This window comes from Poecile atricapillus, chromosome 23, assembly GCF_030490865.1.
Source record: "Poecile atricapillus isolate bPoeAtr1 chromosome 23, bPoeAtr1.hap1, whole genome shotgun sequence".
In the NCBI taxonomy this organism is placed as follows: Eukaryota; Metazoa; Chordata; class Aves; order Passeriformes; family Paridae; genus Poecile; species Poecile atricapillus.
Window position 1 is genome coordinate 3,162,500 of NC_081271.1, and position 20,309 is coordinate 3,182,808.

General features: G+C 56.6%; 1 protein-coding gene across 2 annotated transcripts; it reads right to left on the reverse strand.

Annotated features, from left to right (window-relative positions):
- Positions 1-582: 582 nt before the first annotated feature.
- On the reverse strand, positions 583-17,366 carry BAK1 (BCL2 antagonist/killer 1). Of its 2 annotated transcripts, XM_058855663.1 has the most exons (7): positions 17,217-17,366; positions 14,509-14,574; positions 13,479-13,584; positions 8,288-8,423; positions 8,065-8,208; positions 5,112-5,292; positions 583-3,833 (listed from the first exon to the last, which is right to left on the reverse strand). In XM_058855663.1, exons 3-7 carry the CDS (start codon positions 13,552-13,554, stop codon positions 3,729-3,731), a joined length of 642 nt encoding a protein of 213 aa, XP_058711646.1. In that variant the 5' UTR covers positions 13,555-13,584; positions 14,509-14,574; positions 17,217-17,366; the 3' UTR covers positions 583-3,728. The 2 variants fall into 2 exon arrangements, with proteins under 2 accessions (XP_058711646.1, XP_058711645.1); XM_058855662.1 differs by lacking the exon at positions 14,509-14,574 and having other exon boundaries at positions 584-3,833; positions 17,217-17,343.
- Between the last annotated feature and the right edge of the window lie 2,943 nt (positions 17,367-20,309).

Below are 20,309 nucleotides of genomic sequence, written 5' to 3' on the forward strand. Positions count from 1 at the left end.
TATCCCCCCATCTCCCTCCTCACAATTTCCATCTCCATCCCCCCAAAAACTTCCCTCTTCCACCCCCACCACCTTCCCCTCTCCATTACCACAACCTCCCCTCTCCATCCCAAAAACCTTCCCTTTCCATACTCACATTGCCCCAATCCATCCCAATTCCTCTCTCCATCCCAAAAACCTCCCTCTCCATCCCCACATGCTCCTTCCTCCATTCCTCAAATCTCTCATCTTCCATCCCCACCATTTCCCCTCTCCATCCCAAAATCTCCCCTCTCCATCCCAAATTCTCTCCCTCTCCATCCCAAAATCTCCCCTCTCCATCCCTCAAATCTCTCATCTTCCATCCCCACCATTTCCCCTCTCCATCCCCAAATTCTCTCCCTCTCCATCCCAAAATCTCCCCTCTCCCAGGAAGGCTCTGCAGCTCAGGGATGGCACAAGAAGCTGCAGCAGCAGCAGCAGATTTCTCTCCCTCTGAGCTCTTCATGCTGGAAAAAAAGCTAAAGGAGAATCCTGAAATTCAGGAGGCAGCTGAGGCTGGAGAGCTCGTGGAGCAAAGAGCAAAGCTCCTGGAAGCTTCTGGAAGCAAGCCCTGCACACAGCCAGGTGAGTTTGCACTCCGTGTACCATTTTTATTTTGACATAGATATAAATTTTTATATATTACAGCATTAAAAACAGATTATTTGTAAAAACAAATGGTTTTGGCTTGGTTTTTGTGTTTGTTTTTTTTTTTTTTTTCAGCTCAAAGCCACCCCAGCATGTCCCAGGTCCCTCCTTCCCCATCTCCCTGCTCCTTCTGGGACAACCTCTGGATTTCCCTTCTCCCACTGGAAAAACAAGGTTTGTGTCCTCGTCCAGCCCTTCCAGAGCCACCACGAAGTGTCCCTTACTGCCCTGTCCCCCTCCTGCAGCGCTGGGGGACAGCTGGGTCCTCCTGCAGGGCTGGGAGGGGACACGGGGACAGCGGGACAAGGTGGCAGTGCCAGTGTCACACAGAGCTGCCAGCAGCCCTGAGCAGTGTCCCAGGCTGGGGCAGGGGTGGCTCAGGGGTGGGGAAGGGCTGGAGAGGTGGCTCTGACCCTCGGAGAGCAGGGACAGACTCCTCCATCCAGGAGGGGAGAGCTGGGATTAAAAACCACCCTCAAATCGGCTCAGTTGGAGTAAAAAGAGGCTCAAAAAGTATAAAAATACGCTCAAGAGGAGTGAAAATAGGCTCAAGAGGAGGAAATAAGACTCCTTTGGGCTCTCACTCCTTTTCCATGCACCACCTTAACCTCCTGGAGAATCCTCCTGGATGAATTCCTCCTGGAGAAATCCTCCTGGAGAAATCCTCCTGGAGCTTTCCTTCTGGAGCTTTCCTTCTGGAGAAATCCTCCTGGAGAATCCTCCTGGATGAATCCTCCTGGAGCTTTCCTTCTGGAGAATCCTCCTGGATGAATCCTCCTGGATGAATCCTCCTGGATGAATCCTCCTGGATGAATCCTCCTGGAGCTTTCCTTCTGGAGAAATCCTCCTGGAGAATCCTCCTGGATGAATTCCTCCTGCCATCCCAGGAACTCCCTGGCTCTCCATGCCCTGAATTCCCCTCCTGGACAGCCCCTGGCACCAGGAAATCCCCCCAGGCCCCTTTTCCTTCCCTGGTGGGGCTGTGGCCACACACAACTGGGGCACAGTCCCACCTCACCACTCCCACAGCCCCAGCTGGAGCTTTTTTCCACCCAGGAACTGATGCCAGGCAGGCTGGGAGAGCGGAGAGCGGAGGGAGGAGAGGCACTGACATCCTGAGAGACTCCTCCCTCTGCAAATCCCCTGAGAAAAACGGATAACATGGAATTTTTCCTTTGGACAGCACCTATTGAAAAGTTCTCCCCTCTGTCCTGGACTTGACTAAGGCTCAATCCCTTCCCATAAATCTGAAAAATATCTTTTATGGCCTCCCAGCTGCATGGGGAAGCTTTAGCTGGGAAATGAGAATAAATGAGCAGCAAAAGCTCTCCCTGATCCGTTGGAGTGCCAGGAGTGTGTCTGAAGTAGGGAATTAAAGCTGATGCACTGATTTGTATTTTCCCAAGGACTCCAAAAAGTCCTGCTGGACACACAACCCAAGCAGAGAACCGACAATGATTTGTCAATCAAGGGGCTGGTGAGGAGAAAAAGGGAAATAACGAGTGCTGGATCGTACCCATCATGGCCAAAAGGCTCCATCTGGTGGTGTTTGCACCCAAAAAGGAGCTGGGAGGAGGGGGGGAAGCACGGATTGTACTGGTTAAACTGGTTCACAGCAGAGGGAGGGCTCGAAACTCGAGGTAATCCCAAGCTGGGAGAAGGGGTGGCACGACAGGAATGGGAATTTTGTGTGGAGGAATGCACCTGCAAGCGGACAAAGCAACCAGGGGGGCTCAGATGAGCCAGCAGGGTCACAAAACCTGAGCTGTGGCCTCAAAACTTGAGTTGTGGCCACAAAACCTGAGCACAGCCAAGTTGTGCTGCCCTGCATGGGGCAAACGCATGCAAGCAGGAGTGGGAATACAGCAAATATTTAAATGCTTTTCTCTTAAGCACAGCCCAGAGCATTCCCATCAGGGGAAAGGGATCCTGCAGGAACAGCCAGGAGCAAAATGACAGGCTCAGATATGGAAATGGGCTGGAAAGCTTGTTATTCTGTTAAAAAAGAGGCAGGGACAGGAGAAATGTGAGTGGTAAGAAAATTCAGGCTGGTCCTGCTAAGCCTGGGCAGCTGCAGGGGGAGAAGAGGGAGGGATCCTTCATCTCCAGCTTGGGCAGGACAGGGAATAACCAGCTTGAATTCCCTGGTTTGCAAAAATGAGGAAGGTTTGGGCTGGTAGAGAGGAGCTTGCTCCCCTCTTTGCCCCAAAATCACTCAAGCATTGGTCAGGAATGGAACCAGGACAAGTCCCTGCCCAGAGGAGCCTGGTCCCTGCATGGAGCTGCTCCAGGGATGGGCTGCAGCTCCAGTGCCTCCCAGTAAGAGCCAGGGAGCCCAACTGGTGGGCAGGGGGAGGACAGGGCCCCTGGCACCCGCAGGTTTTTCACATTGGGGAAGCTGCTGGTGCTTCCCAGCCGTGGCAGCTCAGAGCCCCTGGGAGCTCCAGGCTGGGGCAGGGAACACCAGCCAAGGGCCAGGCCAGAGGGGTTTTCATGGAAAAGGGTCAGGATGTCCATGGAAAGGCTGGAAAAGGCTCAAGTGCTGGGCTCAGGAGCAGGGGGAGGTGGAGCTGCCCCGCTCGGTTTGTCCCTGCTGGGATTTCCAACACTGGAGAAGCCAGGGCTGGGATCACCCCTCAAACATGCCAGGGGATGGAGCTGGGAGGTGGGGAGGGGGCTCTGGGAGGGGACCCAACACTGGCACTCACAGCCATTATCACACACTGCCATGGGGGCACTGTCACAGCCCTCTGCTCCTCCAGAGGAGCCGGGGCTCCCAGAGATGTCCCATTGAGAGATGTCCTCATCCCAGAGATGTCCCCATCCCAGAGATGTCCCCATCCCAGAGATGTCCCCATCCCAGAGATTCCCCCTCCTCATCAGCTTTTTGAGGCACCAAACACAACAAAGCAGAGCCCTCCATCTCCCCAGTCCTCTCCTGGGGGTGCAGAGACCCCAGACCTGCAGCAGGAGGGTCCCAACCCCAAGCCATGCTCTCTCCTGGAGGTTCCTGGGGTCACCCCTGTGCTGGGGGGTGCTCGAGGGCCCCCCATGCCCCGTCAGCAGGTGAAGAAGCGCCGCACCACCAGGTGCCCCAGCAGCACCAGGGCTGTCACCACCAGCATGTACTTCATGTAAATATTGTCCAGGTGCAGCGCAGTCCCCTGCCAGAGATGGGACACCGTGGGGTCAGGCCTGGCAGGGTTCTCGACCTCCCCAAACTCTGAATCTCCTGACCCCCAAACCCTGACCCTCTGGCACCCCCTGGTCTCCCTGACCCAAAAACCCTGGCTAAGGTGACATCCTGATCTTGACCCTGCAGACACCCTTGGGGGGTGCCCCTGACCCCTGAACCCTGATCCCCAAAACCTGACCCCCCTGACCCCCTCACTCCATCCCCTCTGAGCCCCAAACCCTGAACCCAAATTCCATTCCTAACCCCCAAAACCTGACCCTGCTGATCCCCCGACCCCATAACCCTGGTGCCCTGACCCCCAAAATCTGATGACTCAGACCCCCTGAGTCCCAAAGCCTGACACCTTGAATCCCCAGCCCTAACTCCCTGACCCCCAAACCCTCACCCCTGACCCCCAACCCTGCCCACTGCCCCCAAACCCTGACTCCTCAACCCCCTAAACCCTCATCCCGACCCCCAAACCCTCTTCCCTGGCCCCCAACTCCTGACTCCCCAAACCCCCACCCCCAACCCCCCAAACCCTGCCCTCTGAGGCCCAATCCCTGACTCCCCAACCCCCAATCCCTGCTTCCAGACCCCCAAACCCTCACCCTGGCCCCAAACCCTCACCCCCAATCCCTGCTCCCAGACCCCCAATCCCTGACTCCCCAACCCCCAATCCCTGCTTCCAGACCCCCAAACCCTCACCCCTGACCCCCAACTCCTGACTCCCCAAACCCTCACCCCCAACCCCTGCCCTCTGAGCCCCAAACCCTGACTCCCCAACCCCCAATCCCTGCTCCCAGACCCCCAAACCCTCACCCTGGCCCCAAACCCTCACCCCCAACCCCCCAAACCCTCACCCCGACCCCCCAAACCCTCACCCCGACCCCCAACTCCTGACTCCCCAAACCCTCACCCCCAACCCCTGCCCTCTGAGCCCCAATCCCTGACTCCCCAACCCCCAATCCCTGCTCCCAGACCCCCAAACCCTCACCCTGACCCCGAAACCCTGCTCCCAGACCCCCAAACCCTGACTCCCCAACCCCCTAAACCCTCACCCCAACCCCCAAACCCTCACCCCTGACCCCCAACTCCTGACTCCCCAAACCCTCACCCCCAACCCCCCAAACCCTGCCCTCTGAGCCCCAATCCCTGACTCCCCAACCCCCAAACCCTGACTCCCCAACCCCCCAAACCCTCACCCTGGCCCCAAACCCTCACCCTGACCCCCCAATCCCTGCCCCCAGAGCTGCCCCCCGCTCACCCATCCTCCCTGCTGGGCGATCCAGCGGGCGATGCGGTTCTGCAGCATGAAGTCAGCGACGAAGTGGGCGATGCGGCGCAGGAAGCCGCTGACGCCGCGCTGCCACACGTACATGGCCAAGCGGTACCCGAAGGCCAGCAGGGCGATCACCCGGCCCCAGTTGATGCCGCTCTCGAACAGGCTGCAACAAAGGGTTCCCTTTGGGAATTCTTTGGAAATTCAGGGATCCCTGAATCCCTGCTCGGAGCTCTCGGTGTTCCCGGAGCTGCCCGGGCCGGGGGAGCTCAAGCAGTGGGGTCAAGATTGAGGAAATGGCCCCAAATTGTACCAGGAAAAGCTTAGGTCAGATATTATGGAATTTTTTCTCCTCTGGAAGGGTTGTCCAGCCCTGGCACAGCTTGGACAGGCTGGGTGATCTCGAGCAATATCATCAGGACTGAGGAAACGGCCCCAAGTCGTACCAAGGAAACATTTAGCTTGGATATTTGGGAAAATCTAGTCACTGCAAAGGTTGTCCAGCCCAGTGGATCTCAAGCACCGTGGTCAGGCAGAAACAACCCCAAGTTGTTGTTGAAAACATTTAGTTTAGGTTGGATATTATGGAAAACTTTTTCTCTGGAGGATCTCAAGCAGTGCAATCAAGCCAGTGGAAACAGCCCCAAATGATACCAGGAAAAGTTTAGGCTGGATATTAGGGGAAGTTTCTTTCACTGGAAGGGTTGCCCAGCCCTGGGGATCTTGAGCAGCATGGTCAGGCAGAAACAGCCCCAAGTTGCATCAGGAAATGTTTAGATTGGACTTTATGGAAATTTTTTTTTCTGGAAGGGTTGTCCAGCCCAGGCTGGGGGATCTCAAGCAATACGATCAGGATTGAGGAAATGGCCCCAAGTCGTACCAGGAAACATTTAGTTTGGATATTTGGGGAAATCTAATCACTGCAAAGTTTTTCCAGCCCAGGGGATCTTGAGCAGCGTGGTCAGGACAAGAGGAAACGGCCCCAACTTGCACCAGAGAACATTTAGTTTGGATATGTGGGAAAATCTTTCCACTGGAAGTGCCCCCCAGCCTTGGAACAGCTGCCCAGGCAGGGGGATCTCAAGCAGTGGAGTCAGAACAAGAGGAAACAGCCCCAAATTGCAGCAGGAGATGTTTTGGTGGGATACTATGGGAACTTTTTTCCATTAGAAGGGTTCTCCAGCCAAGGGGATCTCAAGCAGCGGGGTCAGGGCTGAGGAAATGGCCCCAAGTTGCACCAGGAAATGCTCAGGTTGGATATTCCAGAAAATCTTTCCAGTGGAAGGGTTCTCCAGCCATGTCACAGCTGCCAGAACACCCTCCCTGGACAGATGCAAAAGCCACATGGCTGTGGCCCTGGTGCCTTAGTGGTGGCCTTGGCAGTGCTGGGGAAGGGCTGGACTCAGGGAGGGCTTTCCCAAGCCCAACCACCCCGGGGATGCTACACCAGCCCTTGAGGCTCATCCCAGCCACATAGACATGGAGATTTTGTGTCTGGAAGAGGCTCCAAAATGCTCTTGAAGAGTTTGGCATTGATTATTCACACCAGGTTTGGTAGGTGCTTTTCCTGGCTTCCAGCAAGAAGGGGAAAAAGGGAATAAAAAAAATACTAAAAAGAGGAATCTGAGGGCTGGTGGTTCTATCTGCTGCCCTGGGCTGGTGGTCCCTGCCTGCACTGGGCCTTGGAGAGGGATTTAGAACCTGGGAGGGGACACAGAACAGGTGGCAAGAGGACAGGGACAGGGGTAAATTCACCTCTGTGTGACAAGGACAGGAGTTAATTTACCTGTGTGTGGCAAGGGGAAGGATAGGGTTAATTTAATTTACCTGAGTGTGGCAAGGGGAGGGATAGAGTTAATTTAATTTACCTGTGGTGTGAAAAGGATTAATTTACCTGAGTGTGACAAGGGTTAATTTAGCTGGTTGTGACAAGGACAGGGGTTAATTTAATTTACCTGCATGCCTTGCCGCCTCAGCCAGCACGGCTTCCCGGACAGGGGAGCAGGAAAAGGACAGAAAGGAAGGAGTTAGACACAAACACTGGAGAAAAGAAGGAATTAGACAGAAATGCTCAGCAGAGGGCACAGGGACAGGGCTGTCACAGCCAGAGGTGTTTGGAAGAGTGACAGGAACCAGAGACCCATCCTGCCTGTGCCACAGGGCTGCGTGACCTGGGAGAACCCTGCAGAGAGAACCCCTTGATGCCTCCTCAATCCAAGCTTCCTTGGGAAGTCCTGGCAGGAAGTTTTCTGGGTCTGTGCCCTCATCGTCACCTGTTGTTGTGCTTTGGATATTTGGATATTTAGATATTGGGTGGCTGTCACCTGCACGGGGCTCTGTGTGTCACCTGCAGGCTCTGCCAGCCCATGGAGCAGCCCCCATCCTGAGGTGTCCATGTGGACCAGGTTGGATGGGAGTCCTGAGCCACCTGCTGGTCTCACAGCCAGCATCCTGCCCGTGGCAGGGGTGGGGGTGAGATGACCTTCGAGGTCGCTCCCAACCCAACCATTCCATGATTCTGTGATTCCTGTGACCATCCCAGCTCCAGATGTGGAGCTATGGCTGGGGTTGTTCCCTGGGATGTCCCAGCCTGGAGCAAGGGACAGCCAGAGCAGCGGCAGGGCTGGCTGTGCCCCTGAGGGGACAGGCACGGGCTGAGTGTCCCAGGGACATCTCCTGACAGACTCCAGCCAGCTGGGCAAGGACTGGGATGCCTGGGAGGGGACAGTGATACAAGCAGAGCACAGGAGGAGGAGCAGACAGGCAGAAAACACAGGAATCATCCTGGGAAGCTCTCTGGGAGCTCAGCCAGGGCTGGAGGTGAAGCTCGAACAGACAGAGTGTGGGTTTAGCTGACAGCACAGACCACACCTGACCTCCCCTTCCCTTCTCCTCTAGGGAAAGCCCCCAGCCCATCCAGCAGCTCCCGAGGCCTTACCTGGAGGCAATTTTGGTGAAGTGCTCGTAGGCGTTGTCGCGGGTGGGCTGCAGGCTCTCCAGCATGTTGCGGAACTCGTCATCATAGTTCTTGTAGATGTCGTCCCCGATGAGGGCCAAGCGCTGCCCCACCTGGCTCCCGGTGCTGCTGGAGCCAGCAGGGAGTCAGGCCAGGCTCTGGAGCATGGCCTGCCTCGGGGTGAGGGCTGGGAGCTGGGATTTACCTCTCCAGCTCCTGCTGGATTTGCTCAATCTCCGGGTCTGGCGGCAGCTCTGCCCCTCGCTCCTCGCGCTCCTGCCGGTAGCGGAAGAAGACGTAGCTCCGGAACACCTCCTCGGCCTCCTCTGCCACACGGCCTTCTGCAGGGACAGGGGGGACAACACTCAAGGCACAGACTCATCTCCTTCCATTCTCAAATTTGGAAGAGGCTATTCCCTCATCCTCACCCCGAGTTTGTGCTGGTTGTGGTAACGCCAGCCTCTTGTGGCAATCCCAAAAAACACCCAACACAAATGAATGCTCAGAGAATTAATTTTTTCATCCAGTCATCTTCCTGAGGGCACAGCCTCCTTCAGGATCCACTCCAGGCAAGAGGACTGGCACAACACACACCAGGTGTTGGAGCACTTAGCAGCTCTCCCCACGCTCCATCAGGACATTACCCAGCACAAACAACTGGGGAATTTCAGATCCAAACTGGAACTGGGAGCAAAGCTCAGCCTGGTTCTGCCCAGCAGCTCCCAGCAAACAATCCCGGTTTGCAGCATGTCCTTGCGTGGCACAGCCATGACAAGTTGAGGAAAAAATTGGTCGTTTTAGGGGCATTCCTTCTGGATTCAGTCACATCCCTGGTGCCATGTGCCACCACCAGCAGGGACTGTCACCTCTGCAGGGACTGTCACCTCTGCAGGAGCAGAAGGGAGGGGAGGCTCTGGGTAAGTCCCAGGGAGGGGATTCCCCACCCGTGACAGCAGGGAAACATCCGGGATGGGTCTGAATGGCTGCTCCAGCACATCCAGGTGGGAGAAATCCCAAAATCCCCTCTGTGCTCTCAGAAAGGGTGGGAGCAGCAAGCTGGGGTGCTGGGGCTGGCTTTGAGGGCCTGGGCTCCCTCCTTGGCTCTCATCAACAAGCAGAGCTTGGCAGTCCAGGAATTCCAGGCCCAGAGGGGGAATGAGCCTGTCTGTGACAGCTCCAGACCCACACACATGGCCCTGCCCCCACAAAACCTTCTCCAGACCCACACACATAGCCCTGTCTCCACAAAACTATCTCCAGACCCACACACGTGGCCCTGTCTCCACAAAACCATCTCCAGATCCACACACGTGGCCCTGTCCCCACAAAACCTTCTCCAGATCCACACACATAGCCCTGTCCCCACAAAACCTTCTCCAGACCCACACACATAGCCCTGTCCCCACAAAACCTTCTCCAGACCCACACACATAGCCCTGTCCCCACAAAACCTTCTCCAGACCCACACACATGGCCCTGCCCCCACAAAACATTCTCCAGACCCACACACATAGCCCTGTCCCCACAAAACCTTCTCCAGACACACACACATAGCCCTGTCCCCACAAAACCTTCTCCAGACCCACACACATAGCCCTGTCCCCACAAAATCTTCTCCAGACACACACACGTGGCCCTGTCTCCACAAAACCTTCTCCAGACACACACACGTGGCCCTGTCCCCTCACAACCACCTCCACACCCACGCGAGTCCCTGCACTCTCACAACCTTCTCCACACCCACACACATGGCCCGGTGCCCACAGAACCATCTCCAGATCCTCACAACCTTCTCCAAACCAAAATGTGGCCCTGTCCCCACACAGCCATCTCCAGACCCACACTTGTCCCCACACAACCTTCTCCACACCCCACACGTGGCCCTGTGCCCTCACAAACATCCTTGTCCCCACAAAATTGTCTCCAGACCCACACTTGTCCCCACAAAATTATCTCCAGACCTACAAAAACATCCCTGTTCCCACATAACCTTCTCCAGACCCACACACGTCTCTGCACCCTCACAACCCTCTCCAGACCCACACACGTCCCTATGCCCACACAAACATCTCCAGGACCACATGTTTTGTCCTTGCCCCCACAGAACCTTCTCCAGACCCACACAGGTGTCCCTACACTGCCCAGGGAGCCCCCAGAGAGGCGTTTCAGCCCCACGATGAGTGATCCCTCACCACACACATTCCACAGCTCCAGGGAAAGTCCCTGCTCTGCCACGGGATGTGCCGGTTTAGAGCTCTGTTTCAGCCGCTCCAGAAATACCTGGAGAGGGTCAGTGGCTCCCACAGCCCCACTGAGTGACCCCACAGGGACCAGGAACACCATTCTTCCCTCTTTCTTTGCCAAGATAAAAATGGGGACAGGAGTGGTGGAGCAGGACCAGAGCTCAGCTCCTTTCAGAGAGCACCCAGACACTGCCCAGGTACAGGAGGTCCCAGGACAGGGGCAGGAGTGGGGGATCCTGCAGGACTGGGGCTTTGGGGGATCACCCTGCAGCTCCACGGCAGCCAAACCCTGTCCCACCATCCCATAAATCCAGACTGGCCACGCAGCTCTCCAGAATCTGCATTTCCAACCTGAGATCTCCCTGCCCAGAGCTGGGAAGCAAGGGCACAGCTGCTCTGGTGGTGCTGCCCCACAAACCCCACCCCAAGCCCCCAAATCACACCAAATTCTCCTGACAGGGTTTTCCAGCTGGTCCCACCTCCCTGTCCCGGATGGACCTGCCATGCTCAGGTTACACCGGCAGAGCTGAAGGGAAAGGACAGCTCCCGTCCCTGGTTCCAGGGGTTGGTTTTTGTTATCAGACACGGGTTTGTTTGATGGCAAACAAATCCTTCACTTTCTGGGAACCGACGCTCCAGGGAGAGCCAGAAAATGAAACCAACTGACTCAGAGTTTCAGGGAGAGGAGGGCAAACACTTGGCCAGGCAGAAGAGGAAATCTCTGCACCAAAATAATCCTTGGGTTTGGCTACCCCAGGAGCTATTTTTAGTAACATCAGGGCAGGAGGACACACTCCCCCTTCCCACAGGTGCTACCCCCAGCACCCACTGGGATTGTCTTGGGATCTCTCCCACTGGAGGAAGCTGGATCAGGGTTTGCCTGATGCATTCCCAGTACCAGCAGTGCCAGGGGGAGGTTTGGTGCTGCTCAGGGATCTCTGGAAGGCAGGAACTGCTCTGTGCCTGCTCCCTCTGGGATCCATACCCTGGATCCACAGAGCAGAGAGCACTGCCCGGACCCAGAGAGCCCCAAACATTCAACCCCTGCATTTCTGCGTGAGATCCTTTATTTCTCGCTACTCCCATCTCCCGGGAGCAGCTGTGCTCTGGGAAAAACTGGCAGCTCTGGCCAAAAATTTCCATCAGCCCCAAATAATCATCCCAGGACTGGTGAAACCTGGCCCCATCGCCTGGAGCCCAGGAGACAGGGATCAGCTCCCTGCACAGAGGGAGATTCCAGCCTGCAAACAGAAGACATCCCCGGAAAGCAAAAGCAGCCTCTGGAGATTTCTGCCCCCAGGAAAGCCCAGCTCTGCCTCACTGCAGCTGCAGTTTGAGTGTGGGATGAGCAGCTGGGTTTGGGTTTGATCCCAGCAAGCTGGGCAGCCCCTGGTGGTTCCTATTATCCATTAACAGTGACTCCATGAGGGATCCAGGGGTGGCCAGGGTGAGCACTGCACTGTGCTGGTGGAATCCTGCTGGAGAGCAGAGCCTCCAGACAGGGGATACCTGCCAGCCCCGAGGGATCTGCACAGCACAGAACCTTCCCCTCCCTCTGCTCTTTAGCAGCAGCACCTTCCCACCCTAAGGAGGGGCAGCATCCCCAGATATCTCCCTGCAGAGCTGAGGGGCAGCCTGGGCTGTGAGACAGGAACTCATCCCTCAAAAAGGGAGATTTTCTGCTCCAGGTCCTGAACTGGGCTCAGGAAAGCTGCTGTAATTGTGGTGTTCATGAGCAGAGCTGTTCCTGTTCCATCACACACTCCCAGGAGGAGGAGGAGGCTCCTGCCTTCATCCACAGTGCCCTAAAACCACCTAAAGACACACCTAAAAACACCAGGAGAGGAAGGTGCCCCCCAGCCCTGGCACCTTGGCCATGCCCAAGCAGAGGAGGGCAAGGGCTCAAAACAATGCCCAAGCAAATCCCTGAGCAGGAGAGAAAATCTCTGCTGCATCCAAAGGCAAACAAGCAGAGCCCCAAATGAAATCCAGGCTCAATCCCTGCAACAAAGCCTCTTTCCACCCCTCAATCCCACAGTGGAATATCCCTGCTCCCACTGGGGCACATGAGGCTTCTGCCACCTCCAAATTCCAGAGGTGGAATTCCTCCCGACTCCCCCTGAGTTTTGGGAAGCAGAAGGATGCTGGGACTGCCAGTAAGTGTCTAAGAGAACAGGAACTGGGACTATGACGTGCGCAGAGCTCAGGGCCTGATTTCTTGCTGGTTTTCACATCAGCATCTCACTGGCCTCAACAGGAAATCAGCAAACAGCCGCTTCTGTTTGTGGATTTTTGTACCTCCTGGACTCTAGCATGGCAAGGACGGGGGATTTTCCCTTCAGGGAAAGGGTCTGGCACTGAGAGAGGGAGCAGAGCCCAGGCAGCAGCAGAGCAGAAATGCCATGGTCAGGGCAGAGCCGCAGGCTGGGCTGAGCTCCACCGCCCCACCCCTGAGTGCTGACAGAGCTGACACAGCCGATCTTCCCTCACCTGCCCAGCAGCACCAGGAGTCACCGTGTCCCACATTTCATCCTGGTGGGATGAGCTGGGAGCTGAGGGTTTTTCCAGGTTGCTGTCATCCCCTTCCCAGTTTCACCCATTAAGCAGGGCAGGGCAGGGCTGGGCTCACACGGGGACAGAGTGACCCTGCCCCCAGCTCGCCACCACTGCTCCAGGCACACGGGACCTGATGTCACCCTCAGGACACCCAGACTGCCTGAGATCTGTGATTTAAACCCCAAACACCTCCTGTTCTCTCCTGCTCAGGGAAGGAAATACACAACACCAGGCAGCTCCCAGCACTTTGTTCTCTCCGTGCCTTCCAGTCCCACCTTGCTGCCCACCCTGACCATCCAATGAAAAGCACACAATCCTTGATTATTTTGGATAGAAAAGAACTTTAAAGCTCATCCCGTTCCACCCAGGGACACCTCCCACTAGAGCAGGATGCTCCAAGCCCCTGGCATCTCCCAAAAGCATTGAGCACCTCCCAGTTCAACTCAGTTCCTTATGGAGCTGCTCTGTTATCCCAGCCTTTCAAAAAGCCCCAGAGACAGGAAATCCTGTCTTGCCAAAGGAACACAGCAGAGGAATGAATAAAAAAAATAAAGGTTTGGAGCTGCTCCCTCCCAGGAGCACCCCAGAACCCTTTACCTGAGCTGAGGCTGTGCCCGTGGCTCCCTCGGCGTTCCTGCGCCTGCGGAGGGTCCCCCTCATTCCCTGAGGCCATTGCAGAGAGGTTTGGGAATGGCAGCTTCACCTGGAAGGGTGATGGAGATGGTGACTGTGGTTCCTCACAGCCCAAGGAATCCCCTCTGGCAGAGCCAACTGCTCCAAGCTGCATTTATCTCTGCCAGTGGCTCCTCCCTTCCTGGCACACTCACTCTGTCCCATAGGAGAGCTCTGGGTTCTGGGTCCACCCCCACTTCATGGGCTGACGTTACCTCATGCTACTAGAATTCCTTCCTTTTATTTTTGCTCCATCCTGTTCTGAGAGAGCTGTGGCCTGCACCAGCTCTTCCTCAGCCCAGACCACAGAGCTTCAGAAAAGTCTGGGACTAAACTTCCAACACCTCTGCGACTCCCTGGCTGCAACCACACCGAGCTGCCATGACAACATCTTCATGAGATGAGCCTTGATTTCCTCCTGGACTCCAATTTCCTCTAATTCCCCTTGCTCTTTACATTTCCACTCTCAGAAAATAAGAAAATTAAATGAGAACTAAACTCAAAGCTCATCTTTTCCCTGAAGTTCACAGGAATCCTACACCTGCACTTCTGGACTCATTAGAGCTCCTTTGCCCTCAGGAGTTTGGGAGGGAAATGAAGTTTCCCTCAGGATCAACCAATTAATGATGTTCCCCTCAGGATTAATGATTAACAGGATCAGGGCAGCTCCTTGCTGCTGCCATTCCAGAGCATATTCCCATCCCACAGTTCCACATGGCTGAGTTGGGGCCTTCCCAGCTTTGGACCAAGCCTGAACTCACGGATGAGACACCTGACACCACGAAATTTAAACTGCATCCCTGACAAAAACAAAGCAAGTGCTGGGTAGGGATAAATAACCACCCATGGCTATGGGAGAAGTGCACAGCGTGGTTCAAGCTCACGGCATCACACTGGAGATTGTTCAGAAGGAAAAATAAATGTGAGACAGGAAGTGCACATTGTGGGATTTTACCTGGAAGTGCAAAGCGGCTCTGCCTGGCTTAAAGCCACGAGGTCCTGGCACAGCTGCACTCAGGGCCTGGAGACCAAGATGGAAATGCTGGTTTTTCCTACACTCCAAGGATGGGAGGACAGGATTTCCTCCTTCCTCCCCAAACTCAAACATGCCCATCCAAGGAAGAGCTGAGAATGCAGCAAGGCTCATCAGCTGGGAGCAGGGGTAAATCTCTGGGGAAAGCTGCCGGCCAGTCGCCAAGATCGGCTCCAGAGCTGCCTCTCCTGGCTCTTAGAATCACAGAATTCCCTGCCCTGGGATGGTGCAGATCCCTGGGATGGTGCAGATCCATGGGATGGTGCAGATCCATGGGATGGTGCAGATCCATGGGATGGTGCAGATCCCCTGGGATGGTGCAGATCCCCTGGGATGGTGCAGATCCCCTGGGATGGTGCAGATGCCCTGGGATGGTGCAGATGCCCTGGGATGGTGTTCATCCCCTAGGATGGTGCAGATCCCTGGGATGGTGCAGATCCCCTGGGATGGTGCAGATCCCCTGGGATGGTGCAGATCCCCTGGGATGGTGCAGATGCCCTGGGATGGTGCAGATAACCCGGGATGGTGCAGATGCCCTGGGATGGTGCAGATGCCCTGGGATGGTGCAGATCCCTTGGATGGTGCAGATCCCAGGGATAGTGTCCATCCCATCCTCTCCTCCACTGAGGAGCCTCCTGTGCTTCATCCTCTGCCATGCCAGGCCATGGCTGAGCCCACCTGCACTGGGAGGACTCAGAACTGTTCCCAGGCTGGGAGCAGCTCCTTGGAGCTATGGGAACTGGGAAAAGTGGGAATTTCCTCTGAACGCCACTGCTCAGGTGGCACAGGATGCTGGGCAGGGCATGGATGCGCCCAGCAGAAAGCTCAGGAGCCCCTGGAGCTTTTCCAGCTCGGGGTGGGGGAGAGCAGGGCTGTGTCCCACAGTGACCAAGGGCTGCCCGTGGGTGACAGGGGCTTTTCCTGCCTGGAATGAGTGAGGGCAGTCAGAACAAGGACTTCCTGGAGCATGGGCTGCCTGTGCAGCACAGCGAGCCAGAGGCAGATGACTCATGATTTTCAACTTGCATTTCGTTTTGAAGCACTGCAGGAACTTTTGTTTTCGGTTTCCTCCTGGGCCCTGGCAGCGCTGTTTTCCCCGTGACACAGGACACTGCAGCCCTGTCACTGCTGTCCCCAACCTCTGCCGGCCCCAAAGGCCTGTGTGGACTCCCAAAAGAGTTCACTGCTCGTCTCTGCGGGGGTCAGAGTGCCTCAGCCCATCCTCTCCGAGTTCCAGAGCTGCTGCCTGTGCTTATCCTGCTTCCCAGCTTCCCCCTTTGTTACAGGAATACCGAGCTGGAGAACAGGGAAGGGTGTGAAGGAGGAGATAACACCCAAAAACCCAGAGACAGCCCAGGGCTGTGGGAAAAGAAAACCCTCCAAGATCTGAGTCAGGGCTCAAGGGAGGGTGTCAGGGAAGCTGCAGGGTCTGATCCACCCTACGAGGGTCTTGCAGGAGGCTGCAAGGGGTTAAAAGCAGCAGCCAGAACTTTGGGTGGGATTTAGCTGCAGCTCCAAGGGTGGCACAGGACTCTTGTCTTCAGTAAGGAGCACCTGCCATGCCAAGAATGAACCTTCCCAGCCCTCCCCAATAAAACAAACACCTTTGCCTCCACTGCTCCTCATTTCCCCCTTGTCTCCTCCCCTTAGAAGTCTCAGAGACATTTCCTGGGTGTCTTTAAGTCACCCTCATCACTTCTCCCAGCTTTTCTCCAAAGCAAAATTCCTGAACCCTGAGCTCGGGGAAGATAGCAGGAAAAGGAAGCAGATCCATGAGGAGAAGCAGCTGCAATCCCGATATCCAAGCCCAGCCATGGGGCTCTGGAATCACCCCCTGACGTGTTATGAATGCCAGGAAATAGATGGAGCATCCCCTGGGACGATCCTTTGGCAGCTCAGCTGCGTGGCGGTGATTCCATGAGGCCGTGCGGGGCAGTGATCCCTCCTGGGACAGAGATCCCACAGGATTCCTGATCCCATCCCTGCCCGGCCAGCGCGGAGCCAGGGCCGCTCCTCTCCCTGCCCCAGGGCAGCGACATGGGGAGTTTGCCCAGTTTGGGGGCTCCCCAGTCCGGGGTTTTCCCACCCAGCAAGGCCCCCGGGTGGGCAAACGACCCCCAGCATCCATCCAGCCGAGGTCCCCCCAGAGCCGCGCCTGGTCCGGGGGTCCCCGCGGGGACAACACAGCCACACGTGCCCTGCCCGTGCCCAGGTCACAACCCGGGCGTGGTGGGACGGGTGTCACCTGTTCCTCAGCGGGGACAGCTCTGGCCCCCCGTGTCCTTCGGCTGATGCCGCGGGCAGCTGTCCCCACCGCGGCGTGAAAATCCCAACTGGAGAAAACTGGGTTAAACGAGGGGAAATTCCCTGTGTGGGGCAGGTAAATTCTCTCTTTGGGGCAGGGACTCGCCCGCAGCGGGACCTCCAGCCCTGCCCCGGGCGTTTCCCGCACCCAGCGCGGCCGTTGAGGAACTTTGTCCCTGTCACCCTTCCCGCACCCCCGGAGCCCCGCACCCCGCGGCTGCCGGTGCATCCCTGCCCATCCCTGCCCCGGCCGGGCCCGGAGAACACGGATATCCCACCCTAGGAGAGTCTGGGGAGGGGGAAACCGGGGTACCCTCGCCACTCACCGCGTCCCTGCGGGGAGCAGCGGGTCGGGATATCCCGGGAGCTACCGCATCCCTGCCGGGATCCGCTCCATCCCTCCGGCCGCTCCCTTCTGCCTCCTGCCCGGAGCGCGGCACGGGGAAAGGAAGCGCGCGGGGCCGGGGAGGAGGAGGGAAAAGAAGAAGAGAAAAAAAAAAAAAAAGAAATCAAGTAGAAACCCAGCCCCACTGACCATAGATAGAGGCGGGCGCGGAGCCGCGCAGGACTCAGCTCCCTCTAGAGGCACCAACCCCGGCGCGGGGCAGCGCCGAGCACCGGGGGCTTTCTGGGGGGCTCTGGGGGCTCCTCGGGGGACTCGGGGGAAGCTGAAGCATCGCCCGGCCCCGGGGCACTGCGAGGCTCGGGGGGTGCGGGGTTGGCACCGCACAGCCCGTGCCACCCTCCTTGCCGGGCTCTCCCGGAGATCTTGGGCTCTTCCCCGGCTTCTCCCGCAGTTATCGGAGCTTTTTCTTCACGGCTGCATCTTAAATTCGCCCTCTGCCAGGCTCCCCGGCCGAGAGCCCTGTTAAAGTAACGATTTGAGAGTTGCCGTCTCCTGGGAGAGAACTTGAGTTGATCCAGCAGGAAAAAAAAACCCACAAAACAAAAGTCACCGGTGGCAGAGGCGGCTCCCACCCAGTGCCTCAGGGAATTCGGAATCCGCTGAGATTTGGGGAAATCCCAGCAGCTCGAGGAGAGTGTGAGATGGATCCAGCCCCGGAGGGTTCAGCAATCTGCCCCAGCTGCTTTTCCTCTCCTCGCTCCTTGGGACGCTGCCAGGGACGCTGCTGGGGCTGGAAAATGCCAGATAAGCAGAGCTTTGGGGCTGGGCAGACGCCTGGCTGCTGATTATCTCATCACCTCTCTGCCTGATGGCAGGAGCTCTCTGAGGGCTCCACGGCATCTCCTCGGCCCCGGAGCCAGCGATTTTGGAATTCTTGGCTTGCTGGCTGAGCTTTTCCAGGGAAAACCGGGCCCTGGCAGCAGAGGGTCCTGCTCTGGCTCCCTCGGAGGTTTGGGCTGCTGGGAGCATGGCCTTGGCAAACCCTGCTGAGGGTGGGGCTGTGCTGGCGGTGAAAAGCAGCTGCTGGAGGGTGAAAAAAAGGATTCCCACAGTGCCCGTGGGGACAGGGACTGGGGAGAGGTGACCCAGTCAGAGCTGGTCTCCGGGGAAGGATGAGCATCATGGAGTGAGGAATCAGCTCGTGGGGGCTGTGCCCACCAAGGGGCTGCCTTCCTCCCAGCTGAGCCCACAGAGAAAGTCCTGAGTGGGGCTCGAGGTCCCACCACCCATTTTAATTCTTGAGGTGAGTTTTGGGGGTGAATGTGGCTGTTTTGGCCTGATGTCCATGACTCTGGGGGACCCCACTGACCCTTTGTCCTGGTTTAGGACAAGTCTGGGAAAAAACCTCTGAATGGGATCCCCACAGAAAGCAAATTCAAGCGGCCCCTCCCCCAGCTGGTTTGGGAAAAATATTTCCTCAGAGAAAAGTGGAAAAAAGTATTTATTTAACAGAAAATGAATAATATTAAACAATAAAATCTCTCTCTGTTCAAAGAGCTGGCAAATCCAGAAAAGTCCTTTCCATGTGGGGTTGCTCAGCTCACTCAGGTTCTTCTCAGTCCCTCTGGTGCTGGAAAGCACCGAGGCCCAGGCCCCGATAGGCCACAGCCGTGAGCTCCCGGGGTTTGGCTGGGTTCTCAGTCCAGAGCAGCTTTGAACAGATCCAAGAAAAAAGGGGAAAAAAACCAGTCTGGGGAACTTCTCTGCCTCAGCTAGCTAAAAACTAGCAGCAAAGGAGAGCTGTGTCCCTCTGTCTGTCCATGCTGCAGACAGCACAGGCTGGAGAGGCCTGCGGGGCAGTGAGTGCTGTTCCTAAACACAAACTGCGGCTTCTTCTTTCCCCACTTCGCTCTCAGAACCAGTCTGAAGGGTGCAGAACTTAATATCCAGCACAAACAGAGCAGATAATTGGGGATAAAAGCACCATGAAGTCACCCCAGGGCACCCGTGCTGGCAGTGGCTGCCTTTGTCCACAGCCAGGGTGAGCTGTGGCCAGCTTTAAGCTGTCCTGGCTCCTGCAGGACCAGTCCTGTGCCTCTGCCCACCCTCTCACATCAATCTGGGCTGCTCCTGCCTGTTCCTCCCCACCAGTTCAGGTTTAGCATCCCCAGGATTACCTGAGAGAATTTCTGCAAACACAAATCCCATCTCAACCCTTCCTCCCTGCAAACCACTTCCACCCTGAGTGTGTTGCACGACACCTCCGTGTTCTGGCTGTGGAATGCCAGCTGGGAAAGTGGCACTGAGCAGCCAATTCCCAAGCAATTCCTTGGTGTGAACCACCTCTGCCGCAGGCAGCTCTTTTTGTGGTTCATCGATGCAGAAGTTTCCAGCTGGAAACCAGAATTCCTCCAATAACGACTCTGACAGGGCTCCTGCTGCTCCCATCGAGCGGCAAAAGGTGTGGAAAACGAATCATGTAGGATTGATGGACAACTGTGAGTGCAGAGTTTGTGGGGACTCCTGGTGTCTGCCAAATGAGAGGCTTGGAGATAACGGGAAACTGCTTAGGAAGGACCAGCTCTGTATGGAACTGGCCAGTATGGACATCAAGGTGGGAAGGAAGCATCCAGGAGATGTAAATCCTGCAGCTCCACCGAGCAGCCAGCCCGTGCTGCTGCAGAGCCCTGGGGATGTGGAATCAGCAATTCCCAGCTGGCTCTGCCACCCCGGCTGCTGGTGTGAAATGTTCCCGGCTTTCACCAGCTCCTCCTTCCAGCAGCTCCTTTGGCTGGTGGGGAAATCAAAAAAAGGAAATTTGCTGGTGGAAATGTGGGGATGGAGCCGCTGGATTCGGGATCCTTGTGGCATTTTAGAACGTGCTTGGTGGTGTCTAAATCTGTGCTGGGGATGGGAAAAGGGCTGAGAAGAGGCACTGGGAAAGGGAGCTGTGCTCAGCTGTGCATCCCCAGCCCTGCTGAGGTGCCAGCCCGAGGTGAGACCTCTCCCCATGGGCAGGGGCTGCTCCCGGCGCTGCCGTGGGACGGGAACACGAGGCTGCAGCTGGAAGGTG

Coding starts and splice junctions, on each gene's coding strand:
- BAK1 (XM_058855663.1), bottom strand. CDS start 13,554: ATGGCCTCAGGGAATGAGGGGGACCCTCCGCAGGCGCAGGAACGCCGA. Junction 8,209..8,287: donor ATCCAGCAGGAGCTGGAGAG/GTAAATCCCAGC, acceptor TGGCTCCAGCAG/CACCGGGAGCCAGGTGGGGC. Junction 5,293..8,064: donor TTCACCAAAATTGCCTCCAG/GTAAGGCCTCGG, acceptor CCTTTGTTGCAG/CCTGTTCGAGAGCGGCATCA.